The sequence below is a fragment of the Parus major genome, chromosome 5, assembly GCF_001522545.3.
Source record: "Parus major isolate Abel chromosome 5, Parus_major1.1, whole genome shotgun sequence".
Taxonomy (NCBI): domain Eukaryota; kingdom Metazoa; phylum Chordata; class Aves; order Passeriformes; family Paridae; genus Parus; species Parus major.
Window position 1 is genome coordinate 31,022,017 of NC_031774.1, and position 27,284 is coordinate 31,049,300.

The 27,284-nt window shown below is 34.7% G+C and overlaps 1 protein-coding gene across 6 annotated transcripts in view; it reads left to right on the plus strand.

The window, feature by feature from the left end:
* Window positions 1–24,356, plus strand: part of FMN1 (formin 1) — a 177,923-nt gene extending 153,567 nt beyond the window's left edge. For all 6 annotated transcript variants that reach the window (XM_033515062.1, XM_033515064.1, XM_033515063.1 and 3 more), the window contains 4 exons: window positions 7,453–7,504; window positions 11,029–11,178; window positions 19,520–19,604; window positions 20,651–24,356. In XM_033515062.1, the coding sequence (XP_033370953.1) occupies window positions 7,453–7,504; window positions 11,029–11,178; window positions 19,520–19,604; window positions 20,651–20,695 (332 nt within the window). In that variant the 3' untranslated portion in view covers window positions 20,696–24,356. The remainder of the gene's footprint in view (window positions 1–7,452; window positions 7,505–11,028; window positions 11,179–19,519; window positions 19,605–20,650) is intronic.
* The last annotated feature ends 2,928 nt before the right edge of the window (window positions 24,357–27,284 follow it).

The window sequence follows — 27,284 nt, forward strand, 5'->3', positions numbered from 1 at the left end:
TAATTTAAAGAAAAGATAAAAGAAACAGGGCTCATGTGATCACACTGCTTGTTGATTAGTCCCCTGCCAATAATTTTTAATGCTTTGTCCAATTTTGACCAAATGTGACAAGGTTAGAGATCTTGAGATATTAAGCTCTTAAAATCTCAATAAAAATACATGGCTAAATAGACAAGAGTGACCCTATTAGCCTTCCAAGGAGAGCAAGGCTGTATCATGAACTCACCCCTTAATTAAACATTAATGAATCCATCTGGGAACTAAGTACAGACCCACAGTAGACCCAAGTTTCATTGATTCCATTCTCCCAGACCTTCTTGTTTAACTGACAGCATAGAAGAAAAATCTCTTCATGGGCATGGGGCTGTTTTATCTGGGGATTTCTTGCATTGTAATAGTAAACTGTATTAGTCGTACAATCAAATACTTACATAGAATTTCCAGCTGTCTGTTGAATTCCCTGGGCTCATAAAGCCTACCAATTAGAAGTTAGTAACTGGCTAAAGACAGTTTATCAAGTAATACATATTAGAAAATCATTTGCTAGGATGTTGTGTAAAGAACATACAATTTTTTTTACTATTTCTGAAATTCAATATTTTTATATGACAAAAAATCTCCAGCATGAGAATGATGGTGGATGATAGCCATGTGAAATAATTTGCACTCATATTCAAATTTAAAATTTAATACAGCACAACAGCAAAAAAAATACAGAAAATGTTTTACACTGAATGTGTTCTCTCATGTTCGCTATGTTTATATGTGAAATGAAGTAAGTAATAAGAATTTTTATTTAGAACTAAATTAAAAGTAATACTATTTCTCAAAATACAGGCTTATTTTAGAAGTAAATCAATATAATAATGTAGAACTAGGAGATAATTCAGATTTTATGTGTAGCTCTAGACAGATGTTCCGTGAGAATCACTTCTTAGATTGGGATACACAGCTCTTCTAGAATTTTTGAAACATCCTAATTTGTGAAATATTTAAGATTGTTGAGAAAACTTGCTCAATAATTAGAATTAAAAGTATAAATACCTGAAACTGCAAAATTCACTTTTGCTGTGAGTACCTAATTTCTGAGTTCTTTTATATTCTCTGCATCTAAATTCTTTATTATGCAGTATGTTTTCAAAAAGTAAAACAGTTCTAAAATTAGATTCAGTCTGTATGAAATTAAAAGGTTCATCCTAGTAGCATATGATACTAAATTGGAAAATTATTTTCTGTGTCTTTAATAATTTCAAGGCCCCAATTTTCATACTGAGCACCAGACTCGCTCTTATTAGTCAAACCGTGTTTTTAAAAAACAATATATTCCAGTGTGATAATGAAAAAAATAAAGAAAATTAAGACAATCCATTTTCTGATTCTACATTATTTTTCATTCATATGTGGATTTTTATTAATACTTGTTTATTTGCACTTGGCATTTTTTGATTTGTTTAAAATATGCTATTAATTTTATTTCTATTCCTTTAAAATTGACATTTCAAGAAAGCAGACTCTGGCAGTGTCAGGTATTGAAACACAATTTCACATGTTATATAAATTATTTTATAACATTTTTAATGTATTCTATTCATGGCCTTTTATGTAGAGCCCAGTGTTTTCCTAGACAGTGAGATTACGCTAAGAATAAAAAGATTAAACGGGTGTTGATGATACTTAGGAACACTTGTAAGAATTGTTAGTTACATGCTGTTGGCTTTGCTATCATCAACAAAAATAATAAAGCTTCATACTGCATAGAAAACTACAGACTGTATAACATGCTGGATCAAGCAGTTGGACACCTTTACTTTAATAAAAAGAAATAGCTATAGTCTTGATTATTATGTATATAAACAGCCAAATTATCCAATTTGTCTAAATCTTAGGATTCATCTCTGTGGCTGTATGATTGCTCTGTGTGGCTGTGTGCTGTTATACTGGGTCCAGCTGGGATGGAGTTAATATTCTTCACATCAGCTTCTATGGGATGTGGTTTAGATTTGTGGCTAAAACAGTGTTGATAGTGCAGGAGTGTTTTGGCTGTTGCTGAGCAGCGCTTGCGCATTGTCAGGGCTTTCTCTTTGTCTCACTCTGTCCCCTGAGTGATATGCCAGGCTGGGCAAGAATTGGAAGGGGTCACAACCTGGATAGCTGACCCAAACTCAGCATTCCATGCATGTAACGTCATGCTCACCACTGAAAAAGGAGAGGAAAGGATTTTGGGAGAGGTAGTGTCGCACCAAAAATGGCTGGGCATCACTCTGCCCTTGCATCACTTCAGTTATCTCTTCCCCTTTTCTTCATGCATTGAACTGTGTTTATCTTGACCCGTAAGTTTTTCTCACTTTTGCTCTTCCCGTTTTCTCTTCTATCTGACTGAGGGGGAAGAGGGGAACGTGAGTGAGTGTTTGTGGGGTGCATGGCTACTGGCCACAGTTAACCCACAATGATTCTAAAATGGCAGCCCTTGGGAAGGGGTTTAGATTGCTTGTGGTAGTTCTTTGCAGCTCAAAGAAATGCCATGTGCTAGCAAGTGCATCCCTATGAAAATTTTGTTTTCCATGCCACTATTTTTAGGCCAATATGTCTTGAGTCAAGGATTTCCTAAAAATTAAATCTATTCAAAAACTTTCAAAGTTAACAGATCTATAGAAATCAAAACCAAAGAAGGCTTATTTTATCCCACTGTAATCCTGGTGGTCGTTGTACTTCTATAGTGTAGTATGCTGGTAGTTTGAACATGTCAAGAATTTTGTTTAGAAACAGAAAAAGTGTGTAACTGTAGAGCTTTTGATGATCCTCTGTAGTCATTTTGCCCACCTATGACACCTTTGAGGTTTTCTTCCACTCTCCGAAGTCCCTGATTAAACGGGGTTGTTAAACAATTTCTCTTATACTTGAGGGTGGAAATAGATCTACTACACTTCTGGCCTAGGAGCCTTCTGGGTTCAACTTCTGATACCCAAGTATGTCAGCAGTGATAATATCTAAGAGATTTAGATCTCTGTTTTCAGATGTTGATCATGTGCTCAAAGCATGGTTCATGCTTTACAAAGACCAAGAAAATAAGGTCAATTGTCTCTTGTTCTCCTAATTTGATAATGTCATAGAATGTGACTTTTCTCACTTTGGGAAAAGATAACCCAGCTGAACCTCTTGGGGGGTATACTTTTCTTCCTCAGCCATTAAATCATGGGTTGGTACATTTCTAGAATGGGGTTCATGTTTTGGCTACATTTCAACATGCCTGCCTAAGAGGTTTTAGTTTTGACTAATGAGGAAGGTGGGTTCCTGTGAGACTAGAAATGTCATAATAACCTTTTGTCACTGTTCTAACAGTCTTTGTCCAGGCTTTATAAAGTTCCAAAAGGAATGGCAGTAGGGCTTTTGTTTTGGTTGGTTGGTTGGTTTTGTTTGCTTTAAAGGTTGACTTTTGGTTGGGGTTTTTTTTGTCTATGTCTTATCATAGATTCCGTCTTAATCTTAACTGTTACTGACTGGAAGGCATGAGTCAGAAAAGACATAACTCCCTCCTCAAGGCCAAAAAAAAGAAAAAGCAAATACCTCGTTTTAGGGTAGTGTTTTTCCTATACAGAAAACACTATAATTTACAAAGCAGTCTCTTAAAGTTCTTGAAGCTTATATTTTTGAATCACAGGAACTCAACCTTAGAATATAAAATTAATAGTTCTGATATCTCCATCCTAATGGCCAGTTGTTACAGTTTCCTTGTAATTTTGGAGATTGCCACTGCTCCAAAGTGCTTAGAAAATTTGCACAAACTTTATGCATCAGATCTTTCAATTCTGAAAGTAGTAAAATACTGAAAAATAAAAGAAAATCTGTAATGTGTCCAACTAAATCAATACACTTGAGTGAATTATCCTTCTTATGTGTGTTCATATATTTAAGGTCAGAGAGAAATACCAGAAAATTTGTCCAGTCAGACTAAATGAGTGTTAAAATTTTCACTAGAGGGGCAGAAGTAACAGAGACATTTTTGTGTTGTTGTGGCTACCTATTTTTCTTTCTTTGTTTTTCTTTGCGTTTCTCTGCACTTTTCTTAGTGCATCATCATTCTCTGCTTGCCTCTGTTAGTTACTGACCTTCTCAATTTTCACTCTGTGCTGGTATCCTGCATTTTCTTTCCTTTGTTCTTTAGAGATCTATTTCATACTAGCCTGATGCATGAAGAGGTATTGGTTCTGTTGTAACTGGAAGCTGTTGTGCATACATTAGACCTGTTAAAAATAAATATTTTCTGGTAATTTCTCATTCTCAATATAGTCTTTCATGTACTCTCTCATCCTCAACAAGTAGAATATGTACAAAGAGTAAATCAGAGGATTTTTTTACCATTTCACTCTAATACTACTTCGCTTTTTAAACTGTCATAATCTAATCTTAATCTAACGTTAATCTTCCTGCTGACTTCTGCATTTCAGTAAAAGGAAGTCATCACAAATATCTAATTCATAAGGCAAATTCGTAAGATCATCTACCTCATGTGTTTATAGATATCTGAAGGCCCAAATGTTACTTTGGTCCTTTTGTCCTTATTAGATATTGGAGTGCATTTGCTATGGAGTTTCCTGGTTTATTTCCTCCTAATGGAAATCAGTTCACAACCAAACCCTACCTGCAAAACAAATCAATGATCAGTAAATGGGGACAGTGGGGAAGTTTGCTTCAAAAGCATCCTAATCAAAAAGCTTATGCCAACAGACACCATATTTCAATGCTCACTGCAGTCAGGTTTTCTCTGATACACGAGTGATACCAGGTGTCCATTTCAAAACAAACAAAATGTGCTGCATATAGTTGGGCTATAGAACACTTGCCACAGCAGGTTATAGAAGATGAAAAGCTTATAAAAGCTTGAGCAAAGAATGATAAAGTTCTTGAAGGAGAGTCCATTGAGAATTACATTACAATGACATTAAATGCAGGAAACATTCGCAAGAGCTACAGAATCTCAGAGGCAGGGAGTACACTTGGGGGAAGTATGTTTGTCCTGGTTCATAATTCTAACTGAGCATCTGTTTCAGTGCCTGCCAGGGGCAGAATATTAGGCTGGATGAATCCCTGTGCCAATCTCATATGGCTGTTAATGTATTCTTGACTTGATGGAACTTAAATCAAACGTGTGGTCTAAGGGTGAGAGGACTGTATCATTACACTTCTGCAAAAAGCAAATCCTCTGCACGCAGATATGGGGTTGCTAGAGAAATAAAAATAAATAAGTTTTTTCGTATATGTAATTCATTTGAATTGTCTTCAGTAACTCCACAAATTAAGATAAGGATTCATATCTTGACTATGGGGCTTTGAATACTGCGGAGGAAAATACATTGTTTCATGGAAACCTATACTGACAACATTGATTATACAAGTCATTGCAGATTGTAAAAGGGGAGAAAAAGAGCAGGATATTGCAAATTTTTAATGGAAAATTAGAAAATTTATGGAAGATAATTGCTCTGGTTTCTTGTCTTACACATTATAGGATCTGTTATGTGGAGTTGTTAATTTATTTTCTTAACAAGTCTCAACATCTGAATTTCAGATAAATGCTTTTAAACAATTCCTGGGTGGACATGTTTCCAGTTAAAAATACAGAAAATACTGTTTCCCATATAATACAGCTATTTTCTTCCTTTCTGTTTTTCCTTTTATTGGTATACAAATACAAACACTGATATATTAATTAAATCCCTGTATGGTTCTTCCTAAAAGTCACGCCTTTTTTCTTTACTTTGTATAAAAAAGTTAAAATTTCTTTCCACTGCCTTTCCTTATCCTGTACTCACAAGATTAAAAACAGTAAATCAGTTCTTGCCACCTAACTATAGATGTATAAATATGTTGTCCTTGTTAGTTATTGTGTTTCATGTGTAGGAACCTGAAGATACTGTTTCTGTTGTACCTGGAAATGCAGCTATGTTGGGAAATTTGCCTTGCTTAATTTTCCATCTCCTTGAAAACTAGGAATAGATTATTGATATAATAGTGAATTGTACAATTTTTACACAGTTTAGCTTATGTAGGTAATTTTCTATCATTATGAATCATTAGCATTTCAACCTATGTTTTCTACTTTTCATGGTATAAAATGAAAATAAGTATATTGGGTTAACTGTATGCAAGTTTTTGGAACCTTGAGATGAATGCAATAAATCAGAGCTGCCCTATATATTTCACTTGCAGCTGTCTTGCCACTAAGATTTGAGGTGGAGAACCTAATCATGTAGAATTAATTGCTTTCCTTGCAAAGAGCACACAAGATTGTTTCTGGCTATTTGCCATATTGAAATAATAGGAATAAATATCTCCAACACATTTACATAATGCAGGGAAACGTAAAAGTTGAAATTAACTGGTTTTGTTAACAGCAAACGTGCTGAAGCAATCAATTTTTATTTTCATTTTAAACTGTCATAGTTCAAACCTCTTTGTCAGTAGCCTTATAAGGAAATGGAGTCATTCAGGACCAGTTTTTCAATGGCCTTGTCTGTGAACTCAAGTTTGTAACTGTATTTAAACAAGGCACTCATGTAGACTGAGATGCAAAAAGATGAAGTTCTTTATCTTTGTATAAAAAAAGTATCTGAATTCTGTTTATATTAACATTACCACATACATACCACAGGAGTATTTTAATGTGGAGCAGGAATAACTTTTCCACTATAGTATTATTTTATGTATGTGATAATCTGCTGGAGCTGAAGTTGCTCCTCTGTATTAAGAAGACTTGATCAACAAAAAACTAGTGGTTTTGCTTCGAGTATCCAGGTAACATTCTCAATAGCAGAGAATGCCTGTCTTTTGCAAATCAAATCCTTTTAAGGAGTTCATGTGAGCATTCTATAATAGGGGGGCTCAGATTCACTAAGCATATTTCAAACTCTTGGCTTATTTTTCAAAAAAAAACCAAAAAACCATGTATGTGTCATACATTTAAAACCTACTACATGTGTTTTCACTTTCCAGCTTCCAGAACAAAATGTGATAGCTCTATAGAACAGTTGATGTTAACTGTCTTTGGTACCTGTTCAATTCCACTTGAACTTCCAATCATTTATGCTACAGAGACATGTTTAAATTTGTAAGTTCTGACCTGCAACAATAAAGAAACAAACACAAATTACTTTCTTTTTAAGAAATCTGGAAGTGCAGTTTAATTATTTACATTTTATTCAATTAATTCTTAACACTATACATTGTAATACAGATTCTAAATTACTTTTCAAATCCCATACACTTTATTGGTTCAGTTGAAATATTCCTTGTATATAAGAAATAAATAAAAATGCAAAATTAGCAAGTGTTTACCACTTTTATTACACTTAGTATAAAAACTTTGCAGTTTTGAAAATATGAGATGTTTAATCTGTGGGATCTCTAAAACAGTAAGACAGTAATTTATACCTTTAAAATGTTTTTCATTGCCAGCTAAAGAAGAACGGAAAAAAGAGGAGAACAGTTTGGAAAATGCTCAAAAATGGTAAGGTTTTGCTAGTGTTTTTTAACAGTTTATTTTGACCAAAGGTATTATTTAACTTAGGAATTACATTAAATGGCAAAAAGGATCTATATTTCAAAGAAGTAATATATTTTCTGAAAAAACTGTAATGTAATCTTCTAGGAAAAAACTTCATTTGTGGTTTTATCCAAACAGTGTACTGGTTTTTTTAGGTTTTAATTATTGTCAGCATTGAACTGAATAGGGGTTTTACAGACTAGATAAATAACTGGTTAACTACGTTATGATGTAAAAATGTATTTCATCATCACTGAACATTTTCAGCACTTAGTATACAGCAGTAAGAAGCCATTGAAATCCCAATGTTTTTAATGCCTGAATTTGTGTGCCTCACTTAGGCCAGAGGAGTCAAAGTATGGAAATAGTGAGATTAATTGATTTATAGATGGATAGTAAAATATTCAGTAAGTTAATATTACTAATATGTTGCAGTCTACAACTGCAGGATCACATCCAGGGAAGCTACAGTTTCTGGGAGCCGGCATGTAATACCAACGAGATGGGCCCCTGTTCATGAAACCATTTATTCAGCATGGGAAGAAACTCAGATCCAGAGACAGAAAGCTCTGAGCAAAGGCAGGGTGAGGGGTTTTGAGGGACAGAACCCTTGAGGGTCTCCACCTTTGAGGGTGAAGTTTAAGGTTAGGGACCACTAGAAACACAACAAGGGAGAAACCCCCAGGGACTCAAACCCAATCAGAACTCCTGGGCCACTCCTCCCAAGAGATCTGGTGTGGGATAACTTCATCCAGGGTTCACACTGCTCATCCTCCAAAGCAGGAGGTCAAAATTCATACTAGCTTTGCTTACAGCCATGCCTCTCACGTTAACAATGCTTACCTGAAATCAAATCTTTCCCTCCCTGAGGCACCTCACAACACTAATACATTTTGTTTACCAATTTTTGAGAGTGAAACATCCATCTTAGCTATGGACTTGCTATAAATGAACAGGGGTAAAGTAATTTTTAATTTCCTATTAATATTTTTTCTTTCTGGTCACTGCAGGCAGATCTGTGGTAATTTGGATTTTAATTGTACTTTTTTCAGACCATACTCACTCTTGAGACACCTCAGTTAGTTTTCCTAGGCAGTCAGGAAGAGGCAGATAAGGGGCACTTCCCAAATGCAGTTCAAGTTTAGGTGAACTGTTCCCATCTGCTTGCAGAAGATGCCTAAATATTGACTGAAAAACTGGCTGATGTCACTTGGGACTTCACCTCATCATTTCAAGTGTCTGACTGACTCTACTTAGCTACAAACCTAACTTCCTTGGCATAAGGCTCCTTCATATTCTACCTACTTTGCCGCCTTTCAAGAGTAGAATAGACTCTCCAGGGTATTAAGCTGCATCCAATTTGCAGTTGACTTAGGGAATTAGCTGTCCAACAGCTAAAACAAACAGAGTTTGTTTTTTTTAATTGCTAACTAAATATTCAGTATTTTAAATTGCAACTTTTAAAAGGCAGAAAGTAGCTCAGGATGCCGAACTAAGGTGGGTGAAAGCAAAGCAGTACTAGTGGCAGACAGGCTGATGAAGAAAGGAAGAGAAAATGAGAAGTGTCAGGATGTAGGCAGAAACAGTCTGTGCAGGATTTCAGGATCCCACCTCTGTACACTGCAGCTGGGATGGTGAAGGGTTCTGTTAGGTAAAAGAGTGCACAACGTTCCTGGAGCTGCTGTTACGTGAAGCAAACATGAGAAGAGTCTCTGGTCTTGCTGCTCTTGGCTCAGCTATCCCAGTCAAAGTGTTGTGAACAGCTGAGGAGTGTTTGGCCCAAGTGAATATAATGCAAATTACATTGCCCAGTAGATAGAAATGGTTTTAACCATGAAATACTGTCTAAGGTGTTTTATATTTTTAGAGTTTGAAAACCAAAATGTTTTACACGGATATTTAAAGCTATATTACATTTATTTATTTAGATTTATTTATTTATTTTTCTCCTCATAGTGTCACTACAATTACCCATTAACTCTGGGTGTTATGGACTTAGACACACGTATTTCATTCTGATTCTTTAAATATGGAACATCAGTTAAGTTGAAATTTAGTTTAATGTTTCATCCAAAAACTAATAAGAAATGTAAAAGGTTATGGTTATCATATATGAGGATTAAAAAAATCTATTATTATAATAGCTTACATTGAGCAATATGGGATATTGTACAGCATGGTTTCCTTAAAGTATGAAAAAGAAAAACCCAGAGCATATTGGCTCATGTGGCTAAAATCCAAGCTTCTTTATGAAGTAGCTGAAGTATATATGGCTTTATTTTGGAGGGATAGCTTCTTTAGTTTTGATGGATGCTTTATATTCTTCAAGCCTAGCTAAAGAGCTTTAATTCCAAACTAAGTCAAGAAACCTTGAGCCTAACCTTGGTATTTCCATATGAACACATGTAATGTGGACTACGCAAATGAAAATATAAGTGAAGAAAGATGCTGAAGCTGCATCCATGGCTCAAGTGACAAGTGTAGAATGGTTGGAAAAAGTCCTTATAGGTCTTCAAGATTATTTATTTTATTTTCAAGATTTACATCTCCTGTGTTTAGATTTAGCACCTATTCACAACTCTAAAGAAGAAGGAAATACAACTTATTTTTAAATATGTTGTTACTTTTGCTTTTAAATTATAGGATTATTTTTAATAAATATCACCAAATGTTTCAGAATTGTTGCATCTGCTTTGAAGAGAAAAGTAATTCAACTTTAACAAAGTGAACACACTTTTGTTTATATAAGTACCTGTACCTAGTCATGTGGGTTGTTCCATTTTATCTATACAAAGCAATGTCATAAAGGTTAAAAATGCACAATCAGTTAAAATGCTCTTGGAAGTATTGTCTGGAATAAAAGAATACTTTGGAAATATCCAGCTGTATAGCAGTTCAGTAACAGACACTTTATAAAATCTTTTTAAAAGCATTAAAATATTGGCAGTGTATTTTTGTAAAATTAATTGTTTACTGGCACATGTGGGAGGAGATTATTTTCAGTAAAAGTTTAGCAAAATTACTATTGGCACTGTCTGTGACGTGGTTGTTGCTACTCCCAATTCTCCCTAAATACTAGAAGATTACTTTCAACCAGACCTAGAGATTTTTTCCTTACTCTTCCATAGTCCTTCAGTAAAGATAACTGGTAGAATAAGATCTTCATGGAGTGCAGCAGAATGAAATAAATAACTATATTGCAGCATTTCCTGTAATTCAAGAAGTTAAGTTTTTCTTGTTATAATTGAATGCCCATGATTTGCTGGCATGACAGGTCTCTATGATGGCTCCTGCATCTGTAAGTTATGCTCCTAGAAAAGAGGTGGGTGTTGGAAGGTTAGTTATACTTAGCACGAATTGCTGCTGTAACTTACAAGTCTAAGGAGAAATTATGGTAATTACCAGCTTCAACTACTGAATCAGAGAAACTGTTTCTCCAGTGGACTTCTGTGTTGACTGGTTTTTTTTCTTTCTCCCCTCCATTGCAGCTTTGAAGAAACAGTGGGATACTTTGGGATAAAGCCAAAGCCCGGCGAGAAGGAGATCACACCAAACTACGTTTTCACGGTGTGGTACGAATTCTGCAGTGACTTCAAGACAATTTGGAAACGAGAGAGCAAAAGCATTTCCAAGGAACGGTAAGGTTCTAATAAAGTCATTAATACCATTTTAGATGTCTGGGAAACTGCTGCTTCTCAAACCCAACAAATTATACTCCCATATTTCACAGGCGTCATTGTTTTCTTTCAGATCTAATGGACATCAAGGAAAGATTATTCCCTCAGGGTGCGTAGGAAAATTCACCAAAGGCATGCTGTCCCCACAAAAAGATAAACACATATAATCTGATAAATTACACTTTTGTAACCCCTTCCAATTACTAGCTAGTAAAATGAAAGGAGAGCTGTGCTAATTTATAACAGATTGCTTCTCTGTGCATTTTCATGTTGAACTAGCCTAAATGAGGCGATATTGCTGTCGCAGACAGTACAGACAAATAAAAGTGAATGCTTTTCCAGTTAATATACTGCACTTGCATCAAAGGGAAGCCCCAGAGATTCAGGCCACACTTAGCATAGTGTCGAAGCCCCACACTGAATTTACAGCACTACTTCTGACTTTTGGTGTCCTGCTGAGGACATCAAACTACTTGCCGCTAGATCTCACAACAGTCTCCTGATTTTATTAGTTAGAGTAAAAGAACCCAAAAACCTAAAACCTTCAATTATTTTCTTGATTTTCTTAAAGAAACTTTTACCCAAAAACCAGCAATTCTACTACAAGCTCATCATGCTCAGTATATTACAATTAATTTGAAAAGACCTGGAGTGGTAATGTAGTCATTCTTTGGAAAAGAATGGAGCACTTATTTTCAGCATGAAATTTAAATCCAGGTGTTTATTCCAAACTGACAGAAAGTTAGATTAAAATGTCTTTAAAAGAACAAGCAAAAGTAGTACACTCATAGGTTCATATAAAGTAGATTTTTTTGAAGGACTAGATGTAGAAGTTACGAATTCTTAATTATCAGCCTTGTGCGCATTGTTTTATAGATCTCAGAGTTTTAAAACACTTGAAAGTTGTAGCTTTTTGTGTCATTTATTGATTTTGTAAGCTGACAACTGCAAACATTTGTGAAGAATCTTTTATTTCCTCCCTTATCTAAATCAATACACAAATTTGGTTTACATGGTAAAAACCGTATAAAATAAAAAGTCCCAGGCACATTGCTGTGGTCAAGATAGAGATCATCCCAGGGATATATTTTCTGCTGGATCATGACTTATTTTTATTCCAAAAGTAGTTAGGAGGAATAGAAATTAACTACCCAAGGACAAAATAACACCCAGATTATACATCCTTTCCTTTTTATGTAATTAGCACCTTCCTAATGGTACACAATGATCCCTTCAAATAAATTGATTTGAAATGCCTTAAAAGTACATAGCTTCTTAACTATGTAAATACAATAACTCAGAAATCTTTGTAAATAGACTGCTATATTCTGTGCTTTCATGTTCAGGTGAGGTGAGAATTTCTTGCAGTTTAATAGCTGTATCAGTCAAATCCACAGATAAAAACACAGAAAAATATATCATCAGTTCTTCTGACAGATGCCTTTATTTTTATTCAATGTAAAGCAATACCAGTAAAATGCAGAGCAGCAGTTACTGTAACATCCAAGTGCTGAGACTTTCTGGGTCATATAGACTGTTTTTCAGAGCTCACTTCAAATTATTTTTACAAAGTTTCTTAGTCTCAAAGGACAGCTCATTGTCCTTTACATTCAAAATTCGGGTGATTCATCAAGATGTTGTGCTGTTAAAATGAGGAGCCTTGAGTAAACAGTAAATTAGAATGACAGAAGAGCTGTTTTCATCATTCTAAATTGTTCTGTGTTATGCTACTGGAAAGAAGAACTAATGAAATCAATAGATTAGAATGGCGGAAAAGCTTTTTTAGTCACCTGAAAATGTCTTGTAAAGTCTTGATTGTTTAATAGTCCTGTGAAACAAACTATGAAACTAACAGTTGATGAGCTGCTGTCCAAAAAAGTTTGAAAGCAAATTAAGAGTCATTGTGCACATTGGTAACTAAAAACCTTAGAATGACAGGAATGGACAGCTGTTTTCCTTAACTGGCTAATTAATTGGATGCAGTATTTGTTGTGCATTTTTAAAGATTGCAATTTAATTTAAAAAAAGAAAAAGGACTTTTTTATTGTGAAACCTTATTTTGTTTTGAAGGAAGTTTTAAAGAGGAAGAAGCACCAATGTAAGTCAGTAATTGCAAACTTAGGTTCTGAAGCTGAGGCATTGATATTATTATGTGAACATGTTTCAAATTGGAATACATTTCAAATTTCAGGAGCTAAAGAAACCCACTGTAAAATGTGTAGAAATTAGCTAATTATTTACAGTTATATCGAAATTTTAATAGTGGATTGCAATTTGTCTCTCAAGAATATGACACATAAAATTAATAATTTAGTTATAATATACAGAATTAACATTAATGAAATTAATCTTTAAGAATTTATTAGATTAAATTTAATAGTAGTAAATATAGATCAAAATATCTATGATTCCAAAAATAAAATTTTATATCCCAAACTAACTACATTGCCTTGTATAACAGACAACTTTAAAGTCTCTGAATTTTAGGAAAAAAGAGTTCTGTCTTTAACTAAATGACAGTCTCAGCTGCAAAGAGGCTGTTTCATATAAAGCTGCTTGGCTCCCAAATGTAACACAACTGTAGAAATCTAATGAGATGTCAATGAGATTTTTCCTTAAAGTGAAGGAAACACTTCAGCTGAGCTGCCCTGTATTTAACTTAACCATGAAAATAGATTAGCTGCCTGCAAAATATAGTTGAGTCATTGTCTCTAGCCTGGACAAAATTTGCACATTATTTAGGAATGCAAGACAGAGTTACAGATAAATAAGAAACTATGATATTATATGATTTATATGATATATGATATGATACAATACAATATATAAATGACTATAGGCATAAAATGAAAACAATTTTCCAAACCATATGATGACAGTTTACTTTCCCTTCAATCCCAGAATTTAAGTGCAGTGGAATAAAATTTGCATTGACAATCACATAATCGGTGACAAAACTGTTGTAAACTTTTTTTGGCATTGTTTTGGAACAAAATCCAGGTTTTTTGTTATATAATTTACAATGTGTATGCATTCAGGTACATCAACTGCTTTTATGGTTTTTTCTGTTTTTGAAATTTTGAGATGGTAACTGAATTGAAGACTAAAAAGTTGGTGTTTTTGGCAGTAAAGCATTTACAGCAAGTTAGATTGCATGTATTTCCACTGTCACTTCCTTTTCTAACTACTAATTTTATTTGCATGTCTATGAATTCAGAACCAAAACAAATATGTATTTATAACAACTTAATCCATTATACATATATGTATGAATGCCCATCCATAAATCAATTCAAGATGTGTTAAATTATATTTTAATAATAATGTGCTTATGCCTGTGTCCCTTTAAATATGAAATAATTAAAATGGGAAATAAATCGTTGCTCTTAATTTAACTCATTGCTGACTCTTGCAAAGATAAGATTGCTATAATGGTTACAGTACTGGACAAAGTAATCTCTTTCAGATCGAATATGCATACAAAGAGGTCAGAATTCAGAAATCAAAAACCGAACCAAAATTTCTCTCAATAACTGGAGAAGACATGATCATTATTTAATGAACAGAATTATATATTTCATCTTGAAAATGGAAAACACTTTGTCTGAAGATATCACAGGCAGCAAAAGCTTGCATTGCTTCTAAATGGTGACAATGCAATATTATATTAGAAAAATCTATCAAGGGCTTACACATGAAGAGAGTTTCTAGCTGCAAAAGCATTCTGGGGATTATCACTGTAGGCTTTGGCTGTCTTTATATACTCCTAAATATCTGCCAGTGGCCATCTCAGATGGACCGAAATATATTTTTGTTCTGTAGCCCTTCTCTTCTTATTGGTTCTTCTTATGCACCAACTTTCCTAAAATCAAAAATAAACAATTTTTATTCCTTGTGACTACAGAGATAAAATATATCACTTGCTTTGTAGATATCTCTGTAGATAAACCACTGTCTAATACATCCAGAATAAAAAGAAACATATTAAACATATTGGCAATTTGAGGTTTGATGACAAATTCCACTGACAACATACATTTTAATGTATTTTAGTGATTTAGTTAGAGAAATTTATTCTAAATTAAATCTAAATATTTGATCAGCAATAACCAAGTTATTTTCAGAAGATTTAGGCCTGAAGGCTTGATAGACAATTGTATTGTACAACACATGGAAGTGGCAACATTCAAACTTCATAGTCTCGTATAAGGCTCCTAATTTTCAAGCTAGCCAAGTACTCTGTAAAATCATCTGCCAGGTCAGGTAATAGACAAACATCTATCTATCTTCTGAAAATTTTGATACTGAAATCTTACCTGTTCTATTTCATGGGCTAACAGTTTTCAGCTGTGGAAATGGAGCTGTGACTTGAGGTTTAGTTTATGAGCTGCTGTCGCTCTATTAGGAACGGCGAGAAGAACGACACAGACTCTCTAGGGAGTCCATGAGGAGAATTTTCTCTCAGTTTATTGCTTCAGGTCTTTTTTATAGACCAATACGTGAAAAGTACAGAAAAGAAACTCTTATTGGTTAGCAAACTAACACATCACCATCATTGATCAGTGGGGTACACCACCCCTCGATCTTCTCTTGCAAGAAAACAAGGAACAGACAAACAGCACCTGCAAGGCTGTTTTCTGTCTCTGAGGATTGTTTTAATTCCTCCTTAAGATTTCTCAGGCAAGACCGAGAAAGCTATGTGGCCTGCAATTTCTACAGGCACCTTGCTCCCTGTTTCACAGTTAGCACTAGCTGCATAGAGAAATAGGGCTGAGGGTAGAAAGGTATTTAACGCATGAAAGGAATTTGAGCTCTGGGGATTTTTCATAGTCGCGAGGGAAGTCACTGTTCAGCTGTGTTAAGAATCTGGACTGGGTATGCAGCTTGGCTTTAGACTGAACAGTTGATGTTGACTCTAGCTACCTCCACTTATTCATTTCCATCCATATCTGAAATTTTGTTTGCACAATATTTCCTTATGCCAAAACAGCCTTGTGGGAGAAGTTTAAAGTTCTAGTCATGGGAAGCTCAGGTGGCACAGAACTTGTCATGCCAAGCTATTTCCTAACTCACAGCTATCCATATAATGCACCAGCTGCATGAAAAGAGCTGTAGAAGTGAAAGGAATGGATTTTCCAGATTATTGAGAACCAGATAATTTGGTCTCTGTTGTTGCACAGTAACAGGGCCAGAACACGAGTATCTGAATAGCAATTGATTTGTTTACAATTTTGGTTTTCTAAACTGGGGAACTTGAGAGGGTGGAGTGTGCCAGTTTATACTGCTTTCTGTCTGACTTGAGTGGAAAGCAGAGGTGAAAATGATACTCGGTTTATCTAGTTAGTCCTTGGTTTGGTAATATCTTTTCCTGTAAGGGAAAAATTTATTTTCCTGAGCTTACAAAGGAAACCTTTTTATAATAAACACAGGCTTATATTTAGATTAGGTTTCTGTATCCCTAGGTACAAAATAAAAATATTTTTTAATAAAAATAATGTCTCTATTTTTCACTAATAACTTATAATTTAAGAGGCTTGGGTTTTTCCAGTTTAAAGAGGAAGACACCACCTGTCACATAGAGGCAGGAAAAAGCCAATTACATTCCCATTGATTATAGTAAGGATACATATGCAGTATTGGAGTCATGGTTCTCATATTTAAAAATACATAGGTTCGTTAATTCAGTATTTTTCCATATTGTGTGCTAATGTGTGTTCATTCATTAAGGTGTATTGACTTCTGATCACAGTTGAAGAACAACTTTCTCTTGAACACATCCATGTTGCAGCTCATCGGATTTGAAGGCTTAAGTGCCCTGCATTCCATAATGTTTTGGCTTCGTGATTGCTTGCTAAGTTATCCCATGGGTCAGGTTGGAAGGGAGCACAGTGGCTCACCTGGTCCACCCTCCCTGCTCAAGCAGGGTCATCCAGGAGCACATGGCACAGGATTGTGTCCAGACAGTTCATGGATATTTCCAGTGAGGGAGACTCCACAGCCTCTCTGGACAAGCTGCTCAAGTGTGCAGTCACCCCTGTCTCTTGTGTTGTGGTTCAGTTACTTTGTCATCTCTTCTCGTCTTCAGTCCTCTCTGTCCAAAACTGTCCTTATCACTGTGAACTGTAGATTGTGGCCCTCCATCTCAGGGCTTGATTCCGTTTCAGCACCCTCATTGTAAAAACCTTCTTCCTTATAACTAATCTAAATTGACCTTTAAATTTAAAACCATTACCCTTTTTCCTTTTACAATAGGCCCTGCTTAAAATTTGTCCCCATCTTTCATTCTATTTTTAAAAATTCAGGTTTCCTAGAAGTAGTGAAAATATGTCATAAAATACACAGAACTAAGCCTATAATAGTGACAGACATAATTTTCTTTTTAAGTCTAAAAGCTTGTAATCCCTGCAATTCTCCCTTTGGATGAAAGTGTGGACTCCAGACATTTGAAAACACTTCTAGGACCAAAGAGAATGTGATCAAATAGAAAGTGTGCTCAAAATAGGGAAGAGCTGATCACTTGGTGTGATTCTGCTGAGCCTGAAGACTGTCTTGAAATCCATCATCATCTTTGCATAAACACTGTAGCTGTGAGGAATAGCCTGCTGTCCAGTGGGTGCAGTCATCCAGCATTAAGAAGTAAACTGTGCAGATTAGCAAAAATAAAAAGATGGAATGGTGTGTTGTCACATAGTTGTTTACATGTGGAAACAGGGAACGCTAATTAAAGTCTAAAAATACACCAGCTGTATTTAAAAAATGTACAGAATAATAATCTCATACTGTGTACTTGAGGGTGTAGTTACAGCTTGAATCAATGCTGAAGCTAAACAGTGCTAAAAATAAGTTTAGTTGAAAGTAGTGTAACTGTTTCCTCCTATTCTTCAGCACTGGAAAGTAAGAAAACACCATGAATTATCCAGTAGATGCTTCTAAAATATGTAGAGAAGAAATTTTTTGTTTCCAACACTGATAACATTTCCAACATAGATAAAGACAGTAATGAACTTATGAATGTGTTGTGTATTTTAGAAAGAATCCAGCTTGCTGCTATTGTTACAACAAGGAAGTACACATCAGTAATTGCAGCTATAATCCACTTTCTTTTTTGCTTCTCTTCCAAAATTCCTCAAAAATTGAGTGTGTCAAAAGTGGTTTGAACTGGACATGGTATTTTAAATACTTTTTCACTGGCCATAGCAATTATTTCTGCCAGTGGAAGAAGTTAAATAGGAGAAGAAAGTAGAATTTTTCAGTTCAAGAGTGCCAAGAAATGTGCTGCTTCTAGTAAAAGAATGACTTGGTGTACATTACTGAAAATTGATTTGCTGATTTCTCCTTGCTTGTAAAAATTCACTCCCAACCTCCTTCCTTTTGCATTTTGCATATAGAATTATAAAGTAGCTGTAGGTACCGTCAGTATTATAGAGGCACTTAGCAGATCCTCTATTAGGAGCCTAGAATTGTCTTTCCTTTTTATCACTGTTCAGCATGTAATTTCCTATGCACTTTCCTGTCCATACAAGAGTCAAGTCCCTGTTCCTTTAATTCTCTGTTTCTCCTTTTCCTCCTGATTAAACTCCTCATTGAGTTTTTCCTGTTAAATCCCCACAGAAGGAAGGGTTCTGTATGCAAGACCCTGAGAGCAGAAGGCAAGAAGCAGAGGAATCAGATGTGTTCTTCTTTCCCCTTGTCTCTACAGTACTTTTGGCAGCCTAGTCTGTAGCTGTACATAAGACAGCTTTAACTGCCCTGAGACAAGAAGTTCTTGTACCTCCTATTGTCACATCAGTGAGGCTGGTTAGTCAATTCCATCTAAAGCAACACAGAAAACATCAATGAAAAACTGGCAGATGCTTTCATTTCAAGGTTTTCAGAGGAAATATAATGTGTAGGTTGGCAAATGGCCTGCTAAAATAGCATATCCTATGTGTATGGGAAATTAAGCCAGAGAGAGTTCTTTTTTTCAGAGAAGAATCTTTTTGCCGTGACAGCACAGCTTTTTTGGTAGGAAAGATACTCCATAAAATCCAGACCCTGCAAGAACAGAGAAATTATTTTCCCGATGACATTTTCAGGGAGCAATACAGACAAGCTGTCCTTTTGCTTTTGATTTTCTCTCTTTGAAAATGTACTTTGATCTACTTTTGCTAGTTTATTAAGTGCCTTTGAATAGTAAGCAGTTTTTTCGGGCTAATGTGCCTAAAACAAAAGTTACTGTTGAGGCTTCTTACGAAGTATATACCAAGTAGAGCTAGAACTCTTTCATTTCATCGAATCTAATGACGCCTTTTCTGTGTTTCAGAATTAAAGTGGCTCAGCAATCAGTGAGCAAGTTAACTGCAGAGAAGAAAGTTGAAACGAAGAAAATCAATCCTACAGCTAGCCTGGTATGATCTGGTATTCAGTATGACCTTCCAAAGGGGCTTTGTGACACCATTCTTGTCATTCAGAATGATGGCTGGTTTCTACTGTTGTTGGAGAACATAGTATTTTTAATTTGAATGCAGCGAGTGATTTTCTTCCCAAGGAGAAATGTTAAAGCTTATGTCCTGTGGTAGTCAACAGTTATGTTTAACATTTAGTTCAATTGTACCTAGGCATGGCTCTGCTATTTTAGATAACAAAAAGAGCTGCTTTTGTGTTTTTTAATTCCCTTCCACTGTAGTCTCTTGTATTTTCTTCCATGCTTCACTGCATATATTTGTCCAATGATTGGAGTATCTGGTTTTCTCAAAACCTTTAAAACCTTGTTTTCTCTGTGGAATACTGGTAAAAGGGATTAAATCCCCATTTTATTCCTTGTTGTACACCAGTGTTTTCAATACAACAGAGTAAGAAATCTAGTAATTTGAATTGTATATAAATCCTTTCTTTGTCTGTGTGCAAGACACATAGGTTACACAAGCATTTCTCAAACTCTAGAAGATAAGAGACCAAGGGAAGGAAATGTACATGAAGGAATCAGGGTATTATTTCCATTCCCAGCAGAGCATATCAGTTGTGGATCAGGCAGCAGAGATAATGAATGACTACCCTCGCCTGGGAAGAGGTAATTAAGGAAGATCATCTAGCTAATGCTAAATTAGAGCCTTTATGTCAGCAGAAGCCATTCCAGACATGAGAAGGTATTAGAGATGCATGGGTTTGAAATGTATCTGGTTTTCTCTAGCTGCACTGGTCTTCACAGATGTGTGTTTTTAAAGGTACACAGTATTTGACAAGTGTGTAATGAAAACAAACTTGGCTTTTCTACAGTAAGTAATGTGTTTTGAAGTTTTAAACCTTCTTTGAGCATTCCAAGCATTTTTTAATTAAAGAAAACTGGAACTGTGACTTATTTCTCTGTCTTCTAGACCAAATGATCATGGGAACGTGAGAGGAGATGGAAAATTATAGACAATAATTATAATAAAACTCTTTTTTTCTTTAACAGAAAGAAAGACTACGTCAGAAGGAAGCCAGTGTGACTGCCAACTGAAAGAAGATGAATGAAAACAATGGAGTAATTTCATATCTTGCCTCATGCTTTACTACACCAATGGCCCAGGAAGCACCTTATGTTAGATACTGAATTCTGCTTTGCTGATCTGTCCCAAGACAATCCATTAAAGACTTTTGAGTTCCTTCAGAGGGGTTTGTATGTTCCGTGGAGGGAATTCTAAGAAGGTTCTTACATGGGAAGTCAAAATTTTTTTCTGTAACTCTTCCTTACATAGCTTAAAATGCATCTTGTTGTTAATGGTTAATTCAAGTATTCTGTGCATATTGTATTAATATGGAAGAGCTAAATGAGCATTTTGGATGCTGAGTTAAGTAATGACTAACAACCTGTAGGTTATTTACAGGGCTTTATGTAGATGAGAGCAAATATGCCATTCAGGTTACAAAGGTCTATTGCATCATGCTTTTTGTTACTTCAGCAGTAACTGAGGTAAAATTGACTAATTCTAAATAATTTTACAGTGTCTAAGTATTGGATGCATCTTTCTAAAACTGATTAAATGTAATTATAAATTCATGCTGTATTTTGCTATAAATATTTTTATAGAAGCTTCAGCTTATGCTATTCATTGAAATGGGAGTAATATTTTGCACATTAAAAGGAATATTGAAATTATTTAGTTTTATGATTGATGGCATAACTGATTTATTATTTTTATGGTTTTAATCTAACATTTCCTAAATTTTGAGCTGCAAAACAAAAATTATAAAATGTATATTTTTATTTAAGTATATATTGCAAATACCAGTTCCATAAAGTGATGAGTTTATAGGTCATTATTCATTAAGATACAGTATCTCTCTATGAAGTTACCCATTTACTATTAAATATTTGACTTTTAATTCCATTGAAAGCTTTCTTTTTAACAGCAAATATCTCACTCTAAAATAAATTATGCAGCCAGCTCTTGTCCCCCTATATTTTGTATGAAGAATATGTCCAGCATACCTATATATATATATACTTAAATATATATGTATTTATATATATATATGCATAATGTAATAAGTAAAACTTCAGAAAGAAATACAGGGTCTTGCTGTCCTCCTGTAATATTATAACCATTGCCGTAAAATGGCAGAGCCTGGAAATAACCCTACAGAATCCACTATTTCTTGGAGATTTTTTCTGCATTTTAAGGTTTTGGAGTCTTAGGAGGAGAAATCTTGAAGCAGAAGTTAATTTAAGGTAAAACAGAAAAGTGATTCTGCTTGCTGTCCACAAGAGAGAAACTGACTTTATGATAACGGTGAATGAAGTTGGTTGCAAAGAGAAATTAGGTGAAGCAAAAAGGTGCAAAAAGCTAGTAGGGGAAAAGTATTAGTCCTTTGCTTTGAAGCTGGAAACAGTTTAACTGATGAGACAGACATCAGTTATTGTACAGTAAATTTTATAGTGAGGCAAAATCATCACTAGCAGTGTACATTTATATTAAGGACAATAGCAGTTGTGGAGACCCATTCAGAAATTAACTTAGGATTTCAGTGCAGGTTTCTTAAATTAGTTTCTCTCTCATTCCTGCATAAATAAAAACAAAGGATTCAAGAGTCTCTTGTGTTTTGGGAGGTTCTACCTGCTACAGATATACTCAAGATCTGTAAGCATAATTCTTATGAAAGCAGTCAACAATATGCCAGCAAAAATAATTGATTTGTAGTTTGACTAGTCCCATTGCAGAGAAAAAAATTCCAAAGATTGAAGTTTCCTGTCTTCCACTAATTAGGTGAAGTACATTTCTTTCCAGTACTATTAGTGATAAATAAGAGGAGTAATAATGCCTATAAAAGCCAAAGAACAATAGCAAGTAAGGTAATTTTGATGAGTGTTTAAACAAACAGTGTTTATTTTTTATATCATTTTCTATGTATCATGAAAATAGTATATATTGCCATTTGACCTGATTGAGAATTTTTCAATGAAATGCATTACTTGAAGTATTATTCAATAAGAGCAGCACTGCTTGTGAAAATGAATAGTCTTGAAAATTCCCATTAGAAGTATATTGTGGAAAAAAGGTTTTAACTTATCGAAATATCCTGTTTCAAAATTTCTAAATGTGAATTTTCATTTTTCAGTTCAAATTGACTTCATTTTGAAATGTTGAAAAATGTATATAAAAAGGGATTAAAATTATTCATTTAAAGCATTCCTTGATCAGATTTATAATTATTTTATCAGATTAGCAATTTGCCAAGGTTTTGAGAATTAAGGCTACTTTTTAGAAGATTCAAAAACTTATATAGCACAGGGACCTTGTTTCTTTCTAATTTTCAGTTGTATTGATTTCCCTCTCATGTCATAGTTTTTGATTCCAGCTTCACCCATTACTTAAATCCTCTACTAGTAATTAAACTATTTTTAAGTGAAAAGAAGGATTCACCTAGATTATTTGATTGATTCTCTTAATCAATACTTTAAGACTCCTGGATAGAATTCATCAGCTAAATATCACACTTTCCCCACCTCATGATACCCACAAGTGTCTTCAGACAGTGATTGAAGCCACAATAGTACACCTGCTGGCTTTAACTAAAATTGTGTACTGGAGAGGAGATATTTACAGATATGTCTACATAAGCTGTTTATGAAATACTTGGACACTTCAGGCATAACAAATACGCATCAACCAACATTCATCTTTGGGGTCACCAAGTGTCACCAAACATTAGGTTTTAAGCTTTAAGCTTTAGTTTGATGCCTCACTTTACCTTGAGCTTCCCAGTTTGGGGAGAATAAAAGACAGAAGGAGAAAAGAAAGAAACTATAAGGATGGAATGAAGCAGAAGTCTCTGGTACACGTCTACATTGCTGTCAAGGAAGTAAAAGACTGGCCTCAATTAAGCCAAGCAGCAATAGCTAGACAGTTACAATTTTCTGGTCTATTTAACTTAAAATACCTCAACACTTCACTGAAGTCACTTGTGACTGTGAAGTAGATGTGGCTTAAGAGGAGGAATTCTCCATTGTGTTTTGTTTTCATTTCTTCTGTTACTGCCAAGCTTCTCAAAGACTGTAAAGCAAAGCACTATTAAAACCCATGTTGCTCATTAGGTGCTTATTACCCACCATAATAATATACAGTACTGATTTATAAATTGAATTATTAGGAAGAATTCACTGTAGATGAGTAGATAATAATCTGTCAAGTGCTCTTTACATTATTTACAACATTACCACTTGTTGATTTTAAAATGGAAGACCTTTTATTGTCTTCGAGATCTGACAATATAAATTATTTTTTCATTATGTTTTACTAAACTGAAAACTACCCAGATGTTTTGCCATCACTAACCCATGCAATTGTTTTGTCTTGTGTTTTATCATAGGGTTGAAAATGTATAGATTGAATATTGGACTTTTATATTTAACTTAGAATTTTTTGCATCAAAACAGAAACTGTGCTCTTCAGTTTCTGTATACATAGAAAATTAAAGTACAATGGGTGAAATATTCAGTAAGCAGAGAGAAAAAATAATTGAGTATTAAACACTTGTAGGAAGGATACATTATTTGGTAAGATTTCAATGTTTCTGAATTGCTGAGGACATCTCCTCCAACAAGATATAAACAGCCAGGGTATCTCTGACCCATCTATTTTTCCTCTGCATGAAACATGAATAAAATCTTTTGTTTTCCATGTGGTGTAGAGAGTTCTTATTGCCCTTATTTCCCACTAAATTGATAACAATTCCTCTCTCAGATCTAAACATTTTTCCCTGCTGAATATGGGGCAGTGGAAGACTTTGTAATACTTACTTAGCAATACTATTTCTTCCTTATTTCAAGTCAGTATCTTAAAAATGGATGCCTAATATGGATAATGTGGATATGGAATTTCAGAAGCATTATACAATGTATAAATAATAATTTTCTTAACATCTGTTTAGGCACCCGTCTGAGCGTGCAATTTCAGAAAATCATGTTCACTTAGTTTTCGCCCATTCTTGGCCTTGCCTCAGCTCAGTCTTGTTCAGAATTGTTATGGACCTTTTTTTTTTTTTTTTTTTTTTTTTAACACTTTTGGAATTTATTAAAGGCAGTTAGAGAATTTCAGGATTCCAGTCTGGAGAGTTCTCTTTGGCATTCTTCATTTGAAGGTAAGCCTATGTATGTAACTTGATTATAAAATCAGTAAGTTGCTTCAAAGAGAGAAAAATACCAGGAGCTGTGTGTTTCCTTGCACCACCAAGGAAAATATAACAAAACAGTATAAAAATCAGATAAAATTAGCAATGAACTATTAGTAATGAGGTTGATAACCACTGGAAGAAGTTAGCAAAGACAGTTGTGGTTTCTCCATTTTCTGATGTTTCCAAATCAGGATGGAACATTTTTCTGAAATGTCTATGTAGTTGAATAGAGCTTATTTGGCTCAGTTCAAATATAGCTAAGTGGCATCCCCTATCCACTGATTTACCTGTTCCAATAGTTCCTCTAGACACATAAATATAATCATAAATATGTAAAAGACTTAATAAAATATTTTTCTTATCAGTAATGAAGTATTCCTACCTAAGATGGAAAAGCTCTTTGTTGTGATTTTGAAATTAAAATTAAAATACTGCAAACAGTGTGGTGTAGAACAACATAATGCAGGAAACCACTGTCAAATTATAAATACTTATATTTCAAATGATTAGTAATTAACATTTGTTGGATGCACCTTACAGTATTATGGTAGCAAATTTATGTGCTCTGACATACAACACTGTTTTGGAGATTCCCAAGCTAGGTCTGAGAAAACTGGCATTTTGTATTGCACAGTAAGAAATCCCAGAATCATAGAAACCCTTGTTCCTTAGTAATCAAAGGTTTGAGCATATGCAAGAGACTTTACCTTGGGTACAGTTAGCATGGTGCCAGATTTAAACAACTCTCCCTTCTTTTACTGAATTAAGATATGGCCTGCTAATATCATTACCAAACATTTCCACTGCTCAATAGGCTTTAAACCATAAAAATTTTATGCAACTGTTTTAGAGATCTATCTAAAGTTCAGAAGTTGCATGAGCAAAATTGGTAAAACTCTTCAAAAATACTTTTTGCAAGTACTTTTTTCAAAATGCCTGCGAGACCTTTTCTTGTGTGTTTTAAAAAACAATTCTCTCAGTTTAAAAATATTCCTAACATTACTAAAACTGATTTTTTTCCACTTGTTGAAAATGTGGTACACCTGAACGGTATTATCTTAGGAAATTTTGCAAGATTCAACTGGATTTAAATTTTGATTTGATACCTCATAGAATTCAAGCTTTAAATTAGGATCTGTTAGTAAAATTTAAGCACTGCATATAAGAGTGTATATTTTAAGATGCAATTAAGTAAAAACGTTGAACTGATTAAAGACAGCTTAAAGACAGAGTGCTCTACCTTCCTGGGAGGACATTATCAAGTGACATAAGCTTTTCCCTAACGTGCATCAGCATTGCATTTCTTGTGATTTCCTTCGGCCAGGTGTCATCTCAGACTAAATTAAGGGTTGCACTTTTTTTTTCATTAGCTATTTCTGGTGAATTTCATTTCATACTTCTTTACTTCAATTTTACCTTCAGTAAGCTGATGTTGAGTTAATAAGAATCCTTTTTATACAGGCTGATAGTGCTTGTATATGCATGCAGTTTTACTTACATATATATTCCTCTGGCCTACACGGTCAAAAATATCCATAGAGAATACTATGGGGTCATGGGACTGGATAAATCTTTTAGAATCCTGTTAGGAAAACTGTTCTGAACTGTCCCAACGAGGCACATGGTTTCTTTTCTGTGGTAGGATCTGCCTGCAAAGGTTTTGGAGTCCTGGGAGCTTTTGGATGATGGAGAAAGCTGTCAGCATGACCTCTTTGCTTTAGCCTTCAGTTTCTAACAGTATGTTTCTCAGGAGTTACACTTCAGAATTCCCTGAGCATAGAATGCCCCGGAAACTCCTGGAAAGGAACCTGGAAAATAATGTCAGTGGTTGATTTTCAGAAGGGAAAGAGATCATGTCTATATTTCCATATTAAGGTAAAAGCTAGAAGACTCTTCAAAATACCAAAAGATTTGTAGAGTTTTATGTATCCACTCATTAGGTTCTACAGATTTCAGAAATGCTGCATTCATGTATATGAACATCATTCTGTGCCTGTTTCTGATTATGGTATGAACAGAATCACTTATCTTACTTTTTTATTGTGCTCTGACCAGTAGAATATTGGCTACGAAAACTGTTGAAAGAGCGATCAGAATCCTGACAGACAGCTGTGTTTCAGGTTTCCCAGTGTTGTCCTGGCAGGAACATTCATATTTTCTAGAGATAAGATGAGTTTAGCTGCCATGACATCTGCATTCTCAGCCTCTCTTAATCATAACTTGTAATTGTACCATAGGGCCAAATGATGGGGCCAAATTCTGTCATCACTGGTGTCATTGGGTGGCTTTACCTTTAAGGTGGTTTTGGGAGCTAAGGAAGTTGAAGCTGCTGGTGGCTGATGGGAGTCTTTCCTCCTGACCAATTATCGGTCATTTCTAAGAATTGACAGCAGTTTTGACCATTAAAAAGTGAGTTCAACTTGTGAACACCCCCT